This window comes from Lates calcarifer, linkage group LG11 (genome assembly GCF_001640805.2).
Source record: "Lates calcarifer isolate ASB-BC8 linkage group LG11, TLL_Latcal_v3, whole genome shotgun sequence".
Lineage (NCBI taxonomy): Eukaryota > Metazoa > Chordata > Actinopteri > Centropomidae > Lates > Lates calcarifer.
In genome coordinates this window covers 16,648,326-16,658,734 of record NC_066843.1, presented here as the reverse complement: position 1 = coordinate 16,658,734, position 10,409 = coordinate 16,648,326, and the positions used below count along the sequence as shown (strand labels likewise).

General features: G+C 42.7%; 1 protein-coding gene across 1 annotated transcript; it reads right to left on the bottom strand.

Moving 5' to 3' along the window:
• Positions 1-881: 881 nt before the first annotated feature.
• Positions 882-8,851, bottom strand: tefb (TEF transcription factor, PAR bZIP family member b). The gene is given in 5 exon segments (XM_018667678.2): positions 882-4,568; positions 4,570-4,749; positions 5,391-5,608; positions 6,514-7,113; positions 7,834-8,851. Coding segments are annotated over 5 exon segments (1,176 nt in total). The 5' UTR covers positions 7,976-8,851; the 3' UTR covers positions 882-4,532.
• Positions 8,852-10,409: the final 1,558 nt, after the last annotated feature.

Below are 10,409 nucleotides of genomic sequence, written 5' to 3'. Positions count from 1 at the left end.
GTCTGTCTGTCTGTCTGCCTGCCTGCCTGCCTGCCTGCCTGTCTGCCTGTCTGCCTGTCTGTCCTGTGCTAGCGTTTCCATTGGATGCTCGCTCATGAGAGGCATACACGCCAGGCTGTGCTTCCTATAGTAACATGTAGTGGTGTGACATTAACATGCGTGGCTGGGCTCCTCCTTGGCTCTCCTCTACATCTTCATCGCCCACTCACTGCATCCCATCCCCCTCCCTCCCTCCCCTCACATGTCTGTAACTGCATCCCTGTTCTCCATCTTTCTCTGTCCATTCCCTTGCCATCTTGTTTGTCCCTCCTCCCCCCTCCCTCCTTCTCCCATTCTCCTTCACCCCCTGCCCTTCCCTCCCTCTCCCTCCTCGGCACCCTTTCCTCTCCTTGCTCCGCTCCATCCTTCTAACCACCTGATCCTTTCCTCTCCTTGCCCCCCACCCCATTCCCAGAGCCCTCCCTTGCTTCCTTGCTTTCCTTTCTCTATCCTTCACACACACACACACACACACACACCCATCCCACTGGTCTTTGAGGCTGCTGCTGTTACGCAATGCTGCTCCCCTATGTGTTGATGTGATCATTACGCAACATCTCCTACTCCTCTGGAATACTGATGAGCAGCAGGACCGAGGCAACGAAGGGACAGTGAAAAACAACACCACGTCTCAAGGAAAACAAAATATGATTTTGTGTGTGTACATGGTGAGGGGGCATGTGTACGTGTGCAACAAGGACGAGGAAGACGTCTCCATTTGACCACCAAACTGTGCTTCTTTTGTTATCTATTGTCTCTTTGTCTCTCAGCACCAGTGTGCCTCCCATTAGAGCTGCTGCAGCTGGTCGATGACTTCAGCAATGTCAAACCCAGAGCCCACGTGTCATTAAATCCCAATTTATTTCATATACATGATACAAGATACAGTTAGGACATGGCACTGCAGTTGCATGTGTCCTATACATGGTTAGGACAATACAAAAACACTCAACAAAACACATTTATATAAAAAGAGAGAAAATTAAGCAAAAACACCACAAAACAAACAAAACTTTAAAAATGTTTTCAATAAAGACCTTTAAATATTTTATACAGGAGTACTGTAGCTACATTTAATAGCAAACAAGGACATAGTGTCAGTGATGCAGAGCACCTGAAGCCAGTGCCAACAGTTTCAGACTAGAACCTGAAAACAGCAGTTTAGACCTTCAGATGTGCTCATTTGCACCATCTAAAGACAAAGAAAACACTTGCACTTTCACACTTGCACCACCTGCAGGCAAAGTGTTACTACTGCAGTTTTTTTAAATTTGCAAAGCTTGACCAGATATCAGGATTTCTTTTTTCTTTGTCCAGACTTATTATTTATTTATAAAATATCTCATTCCGGACATGTCAGTTAACAATTGCATGCCCAGTTTTCTGATGATGAACTGCTTGACAAAGCTTAATTATAAGCAGAAGTCATACATGAAGGTTAGTATTACTGATGCTTGCTTGCAATCACACTGACTTTTTTAAGTTAGCTAGGCAAAATGAATGTTGAACTAAAAAACTGAAACAAATGCAAGTAAATAGCAAAGGTAAAAATGCAATTACTTTGTCTATAGGTGGAAACACACATCGACAGCTGCAGGTCTAAACCACCACTGCTTTTATTTTCCTTTTCTATTTGTGGAGCAGGTTGGCATGTGTACAACTGGAGTACCTGCAACCTGCTGAATGTTAATGAGCAACAATTACAAGCCGTTTCCATGAGGCGCTTTGCTTCAAATAGAGAGAGTGCTACATACTGTAAGCTGTACTACAAAAGATCTTGATTTATTGCCTTCTAAAAGGCTCTCTTGGCCAGTACCTTTAGTCAGCCTTATGCAGAACGTTTTTAATTTAGTTAGAAAATAACTCAAAGTTTGCATTCATCAACTACACTGATGTATAAACACCATGTTGCAGTCAATGTCAAGTTTTGAATGTCGATGCAAAATAAAACTCACTGCTGAGAAATGTCTGTTATACTACACCATCAGGAAACTGAAACAAACACAGAAACTATCAAGAAAACACAAAAGCACCAACTGATCCAGTGTATCTAGATATAGATCAATCTGAAGTAAATAGGAAACAATCCACACAGTGATCAAAAGATGCTGTTTTCAGCTAATGTTCACCCCAAGGTCAAGCACTGGCTGCACAAGGATGGGTGGCGCTATTATGCAAGTTATAAACACAAGACATCATAGCTAAGATGTTCTGCTTTTCCTTTTGACAGAGCTGTACAACAGAGCATCAGCCCACCCACCCAAAAACACATCTAGTTTTCAGTGATGGTTTACAGACATAAGTACACTTGGTGTAAAATAGTCAAGAAAAAAAAGACAAGTTTACTGGTTTTCATGCATTAAGATCCCAGACGACAAAGGATCTAAACTGGAAGCACAGATGACTTTGGGGCATTTCTATTTAGTACATCATAGCAATTTTACATACAACATCATCACTGAAATTAAACAAGCATTACATAACAGAGTATTATTGCCACATTTATTTTCTTTCTAAGATTATGGGGATTATGAGCACAAGCCGACCGATCACAATATCTGCATCAGTCAAAGACACTTGAGATATAGTTTCCCATAACAGTCTGTAATGTATTTACTAATGTAGACACAGATGCAGCCATTTTGGCAAAAAGAACTCCATTTATCAACTTGGATTCAAGGTTTTGCCAAATGGAGCTAAGCTGCTTTTTATGTGCTCTCTGCTTCAATAAACACCACTCTGTAGCCCTGCTAAACTTGTATCCATTCAAAATAGGAAGTGTTGGATGAGGTAAATAAGAGTGTGCCCTGTTCTTTCTGTGTTCAGACACATACATACATATTTGTATGTATAGAGAAAAAAAATCATTTAACTGTATAAATCTGTTTTTAAAATAAACATCCAAAAGCACAGTTTACCCATTTGAATTCCCTGCTTAGTCATTGGTTTCATTATAAGTAGTGTTTCTCAAAGGAAATAGAGATATTTGACATATTGTTGTACATCACAATCAACAGATGCATTATTACCATCAGAATAAATACAGCACTCATTGACTATTTGGCAAATATAAGTATTGGATTAATAAAGACACAGTCAGAATCCCTGTTTTAGGAAATAAAGACCATGAGACAATCATTTAATTACAAGGTTTAGAAGCAGTCGGCTTTGGGCCTGGCTATAAAAAAAACATCAATCCAGCCATCACTACACCATGAGCAGGCAGGTAGTGGCTATAGCGCCCTCTACTTGCGGTGTGCAGTAAAATAAACATCCCTACATGAAAACATACCCCTCCACCAGTGAGGGCCCTAGAGATCATCAAACTTATGCCTTTGACAGCAAACAGTAACCTGCAGAAAAAAACCTACTGCTCTTCCTCCGCTTGTAAACCCACCATCTTTTAAGTAAACCCAAAATCTGTATTCTTTAATAAAATATTGTGTGAGGCTGATCTGAGGTTAGTAGAAAAGGAAACTAAATCACAGTAGCTTTAAATTGTAGGTCATGCATGTTTTCTTTCCTTATAAACTACTGTGTCTTCCACTGTGGTTGTGATTTATTTAGGTAGACACCTGCCACCACTATAATCTTTACACACTGTTGTTTTTTTTTGTTTTTTTTAGAAAAAGTGCAAAAATGGATTACACACTATTACACACACACACATTTATGTGGTGCAGGGAGATGACTCTATATACAATTTATTTTTAACAGCGTTTGTGTGTGTGTGCAGATGTGAGCATGTGGGTTACAAGAAGGAAGAACTGTGACTGTGACCGAATCACACCACTACCAAACTCTCCTCTTTTTCTCCTCCGCTGACCTGAGCTCTTTTTGATTCCTTTCTCTTCAGGCTATGACACTGTGACTACTGCCTCCTGCTCCTTCATTCATATATTTATCTGTCCCTCTGCCACCCTGCTGTGAGTTAATAAATATCCTTCTTCTGAGCCTCAGCTGGATTTAAAGGATGTACGGACACAAATCTAAGTGCAACACAAGGAAATATGAGGAACAGCAAGTGTGCACCATTCTAAATACACAACTTCTAACTGATGGGACTCATGCTTTGGTCCGTTTGAAGAAGTGCTATGCAGTGATAAAAACTGATCTGTGTGGTAGTTAAAAGCCAGCCTGCTTCCTTATTTCCTGACTTTCCTGAAACTGTCTTGAGACAGAGCATATTTTCCATGTGTGTATGACCATGGGAGTATCCACCATCATCCCATTCCTCTCTGAGTGTAGGAGCCAGGCGCTCTCCACAGGCCTTCCTGTGACCACCGCTCCCATCATGCCTTACTGCCTGCCAGTGTGTATCCAAAGCGCCAGCATCACGTTAAAAAACAACTGGAGCTTGACACAGTGACTTGAGGTCAGCAAAGACAAAAGTGCAAATTTAGATTCCCTCTGTGTTTGTGTCTGTGTTGAATTTTTGCGGGGAGGGGAGTTCTGCTGTTGTCTGATACTTCATGGGTTTTAAGCGGAGTTGTTTACAGTGGACCGTACTTTGCCTCGTATCGGGCCAGGAATGTTCTTACAGCGGCCACAGTCCTTCCGCAGCTCAGCCACTTGCTGCCTCAGCGCGGCGTTTTCCCGCTCCAGGAAGGAGGCGCGCACCGTGATCTGGTTCTCCTTCAGCCGCCGCGCGTCACGAGAGCGCTTTGCTGCCAGATTGTTCTTCTTTCTCCTGGACCAGTATTTGTCATCCTGAGGGAATGAGTGGATGTGAATAAGAGGAAGAGAGAGGTATGGTCGAACATGACCAACATTAGCAAGGGATTTGTAAAAGATGAACATCTGCATTGTGAAAACAACCCTGCCATCTTTGATCACTAATCCACAAGCTGGCCCTCAACACTGAACTGCCTGCAATCCATCCCTGGAACAATAAAAAACTCTGTCATCTCACACACACTTTAGAAGTCTGAGTTCTCTGAGTGATTTATAAAATCTCTCTCTCTGAACTTCTTGCAAATGATATCTTTGTGGTGTTTTGATGATGGAGAGCAGACTAATATGTTGATGTTGAACTGGGTTAAGAGCTGGTGACTGCAAAAGTCATATCATCCTCATTGAAACATATTCCACATGCCCTACTGCCTAATATGGAACCATCTGTATTCACATTCTTATTTGGTTAGGTCTTTTGGCTACTATGAAAATGCCAAATTACACAGTGAATTTATCAACAAAATTTATGAACAAAATTATTTTCATAACAGCTAAATCTAATGCACAATTCAGCTGTAAAAATGACAAACTGTACAGCCACTGTGTAATTTAGATCACTGTATGAGCAGTTCAGCATCAGTTCAGCACCACATACACATGTGATTAAATTGGCCTACCTTCTGTTCATCAGGAACAAACACTTTCTTGGCCTTCTTGATCATAGGCTGCGGCTTCAGCTCCTCGTCAGAGAACTTGTGTTTGCGTGGGTTGAACAGCTCTCCTCCCGGCACACTGGACAGGACCAGGTCTGTGGGATCCGGCTGGAAATTAATGTCCACCTCAATCGCATCTGGGTCGATGGGGGAGGGGGTGTTACGTTCTGCAGCACTGCGATCTGTGGGTATGGAGAGACAATGAAAGCTCTGATCCAAGAGAGGTCACTCCGAAAACAAAACTAACCAAATCTACTGCTCCACTGAACACTAATATTAGATTAGTTCATTGATTTTTCAAGTACATGAACAGTAAAAACCAAACATTTTCTGGTTACCGTCGCACAAATATGGATATTTGTTGCATTTCTCTGTCACATCTGATTTTATATAGTTTTTTGACTTTATTCAGCACTTGTCTCAAACTGACCAGAAAAAAACTCTTCCTTAAACCTAAATCAATACTGTTATTCCTTTTTTTCCTTTTTGTGAAACTTATATTGTTTTGGTTTTTTTTTTAAGTTCAGCAAGGATGTCTCAAATCAACTCTGTGGTAATTAACCCTGTGTAATGTTTTTTCAGGTAAAGTATAATGGCTACATGTTTGAGCCTCTATATGCCATGTGTGTACATAAGTGAACATTTTCAGGCACTGGTAAAGCTGATCTCTCCCTCTGAAGGTTGTGAATTTGATGTTTATATTGGTACATTTTGTGGTACATACATCTGTGGTGGACATCATGCTCCAAACACAAAAGCTATAGTATGGGCTCAAAGGTCAGTGTTTTGTCTGTGTGTCTATGGCATGTTAGTTAATCTTACACCAGGGTCTCCAGGAGTGAGAGCAACTAAACTACACTTAACTACAAACTACATCCACAGGCAGCACCTGAAACAACTGGCATTTTTTCAGCCTCTAGATACAAAATTTAAAAATCTAGGCCAGCAGAGATTGTTTTTCTGAAATAATTTGCTCTAATTGTAATAATTAAGATAAACAGAATATCAAAATAACACATCTACAAAGAATCCCATCAGCTGCCAATTGTTCAACAAATATTTACTTCTATAAATCTAAATTACTCACCTGTATTCTTCTCCTTTACTTTCACCTCTGTCGTTACCTCTTCAGACAGAGATTCCTCTTCTTGTCCTTCTTCTTCTTCCTCTTCCTCCTCCTCCTCCTCCTCCTCCTCCTCTTCTTCTAGTTTAGCTGGTTGTAAGGTAGTGACTGTCACTGTTTCCTCTGGTTCTGAGGTGGCCATAGCAGAGGCAGAAGGGGATGACTCTGAGGCGGATACAGATGCTTCAGCAGCAGGAGGAGTAGTAGTAGTTGTTGTTGTGGTTGCTGCAGCAGCAACCTTGGGGATGGATTTGCCTTTGCCTTCCACTGAGCTCAGAGTCTTCTGCAGCTCCTCCTCCTCCAGGCTCACAGGGATCCCGTTTTCCAGAAGGAACTCATCCAGGTCCATGTACTCCAAGTGGAAGGTCTCCCCATCGTAGGGAATGGTCTTCTCCCAGATGGCTGGGGTCAGGGAGGCTGATACCCCTCCACCACCACCGCCACCGCCGCCACCACCACCACCGCCACCTCCTCCTCCTCCTCTGGAAACTCCACCTGCACTGGCTGCTCCGGCCCCACCTCCCTCCACATCCTCGGATGAGCACAGCTTCTCCTTCTCTATTTCTGAATTAAAGACAGGAGGGAACAGGAGTTAAATAAACAGCTGTTTGCTGTGTGTGAAAGGTTTTTTTCTGTGCACACATAACTTCAGAGTCCTCTCAGAGAGTCTGAGACACATGCACACATAACACAAGCCAGGAAACAGATGAAGACGGGCAAGGTGGGAGGTGGCATCTGACTAAAAAAGGGGGTAAACAAAGATGGGTTACAACCAAACCTGCCAGTGAGTTTGACAGTGGGAGAGCAGATGCCTGGATGAAATAAAAGACTGACTGGGGATTTGAGGGAGTCAGAGTGTACAAGGGCAGGCACAAGAAACGTGAGTGTCCTGCTTGTTCTACACACGGACCCCAAAACACACCACGACCACACAAACTAGGGACTAGATAACACTAGACCATTGTGTTTAATAAAAAGCCAAACAGTAATTCTGTCTTTAAGTGTCTTTCCGGTGTGAATGTGCTGCTCAGAGAGCAGCTGAGAGGAGTTAGAACTTTTTGTTCTTTTTCTGTTTCCTCGCAGCCTCGGATGAAACTGGCTCCGTGCAACATATGGGATGTCCGCGCTAATCTCGCGTAATTAACGGCAATGATTCCATCCACATACAATTAATAGGGCTTGGTACAGTTACAGAAGATTATACACGCCCAATTCAGTATATAGCTTCTGAACCATAAACAAACTCGTAGTAATTTCACACGCTGCTTTTCGTGTCATTCTTACCGTCGTCGCCTTCCTCCAGGATGTTAGGAGGGGGAATGTCCATAATCTTCTTTAAAACAAAAGGGAAAGACTTCTGCGGTGTCACCGTAACGACGTTATCGCTGGGCTTAAGCGCCACTGCCACCGCGGCTTTGCCAGGCATTGTTCCCCTGCCAAGCTGCGAGCAGACCGGAGCGATGTTCCCTGACGGTACCAAAGAGCTGCCTCCTCCACCGGGAGACGACGGAAACAAAACGGAGCGCGGTTCCTCACTTGTTTCACCTCTACTACTGCTGCTGCTTTCAGGCCTGTTTGTCTATATTGACGGTTTTGGGTGCGAAAACAACACTACACAAACCCCTTGTTCTCCGTACCCACTGAGCGCCCTTGTTGGATATTCATGAGTCGCGTGCCCCGCCCACTCGGAGATTAGTAGAATCTGATTGGCTGTCGGTTCTGTCCATAAGAATATGTATCACAGCGGCTGTAAATGTTCAGAGTACATGGACGCGCATTTGTGTCTGTGTAGTAGTTCTACGACTCCTCATTGGCCGCAAATTGTCCACATGGAAATCTATTCTTTATATAGAAACGTCTGTTCAGTCCATGCGGAACGTGAACCGCAATAAGAACATAATGTCTCGTGCAGCCAGTATATTAATGTCTTTTGAATATAAAGTGTCATTATTTACACACTGCAGGAGGATGATGCGGGGAGCATCCAGCTGAAGCGGCCACTCGCTACGCCCAAAAAGTACCATGGAGTGTGCGCCTGCGAGTCCAAAGGACTTCTTGTTGTCCGCATCCCACCCTACGCAAGATGATACTCGTGGCCAAACACGTGCCCCCGCCCCCATCCCTTTCACGTGAGAGTACAATCTGTTGAGGGGCGTAGCTTCAGATACTTAGCACGTGTGGGCCAAGGCAAGCTGGAGCGGGCACGCGCCCATCACTCGAACAGCTGGCACGGGAACCAAAGGTAATAGAGAGACAGCTCTGAATAATAAGTCAGTGTCTTCATATTGATTTAAAACCGTTTGATTGAATTTCCTGTAAGAAAACACAATGTTCAGGCCACATGTTATAGTTTAGAGTTCCACAATTGTCTTTTAACACCAAACATTCAAAACAGAGACCGCACCTCTGTGTGACGTCATTGCGCCACTCAATATTTCACACATGTATTTCTAATTAAATACATTTGAATGTATTAATCTTCCACACCAAACGCTCCCAGCGTCAAAAAAAGAGTTAAGCTCACGTTTCCATGCACGCGCTGCTATACTGCACGCGACAATGAGCGCGCGAGGGTCTCATGCTCCCTTCAACAGGATGTTTGGGTTCAGGAACACGATGTTCAAACCGCACAGCACTCCACCTTCACCACTAATCTGTGTTTTTTTACAACTTCTCCACAGTAACCATACGGTAAACAAAGTGCTGTGTGTCTGCTGAAACTGACCCGGCAGAGAGGAGGCATCCCCACTGCAGCAGACTGGCATACTGAGAGGGGACTGAGGACCAGACTGATGTACCCTTCTTATCTAAATGAATGGTGCAGCTGGCAGAGATAAGTCCAGTATCAGTTGTCACTGTCTTTGCAGTGAGCACTTGTTAAACATGTGAAATCAAGGTAAAAGTTTTTTTTTCTTAGCTATTGAGTGGATAATGAAACGGAAACATATATATATACATACAGAATACAATAAATCAATGTCGTTTATTTACTAACAGGAAATTAGGCAATATATGCTCAGATTGATGTTAGTCAAACTGCCAGTTTGGAAAGCTGGTACCAGTTTATACAGAGAAATCTTACTTGTTGACTTAGAGTAAACACTTCTCATTGCCCTCTACTGTCCATTCACAATGACGGAGACACTGTATTTACTCCCTGGAGCTGCAGACAGGGGGCAACCTTAAAGTCCAACTTTTGTCTCAGGATAAGGTAGAACAATAAGGTTTTGTATCCATACTGAATTCAAATTCAGTCTAAGCAGAACAGCTTAGTTTTAACAGCACATCCAAACAATACTCTGGTGCAGAAGTTGCTCAAAGCTTCTCTCTCTCCTCAAATTTCCTCTTTATTAGACATTATAAGACATAATCTTAAAAAGGAAAAATGATGGGATGATTGATCTGCTGTTCACTGCCCAGCAGAGTTAGTTGATTGATCTTTCTTTTGGTCAGTTATTTTGCATGTATTTAGCACATGTTCCACTGACACAAACATGTGAATACTTTGTACCAAAAACAAGATCAGTTCATGTCTTCTTACGTGCTGAGTCTAAGAGCTGCTGTCCCTCTGCCTGTTCCCTCCAACAGTGAACATCCACTATCCTGAGGGGCCATCCAAATTCTTCATTTGCATACCCATAGTATACTGTATAACTAAGTTTGTAGATGACCCTGACCTTTGACCTTTCTATATGAAAGTAGCAAGTAAAAAACAGAATTCCTCTACAATGCTCAGCAAATTATCACAGCATTATTCACAACTGTGATGCAACAGAAACTGGCTCAGATATATTTACAGACTATATTAAGAGGTGGGTAACCATGGGAAAACCCATTTAAATTACAAGGATACCAGGATA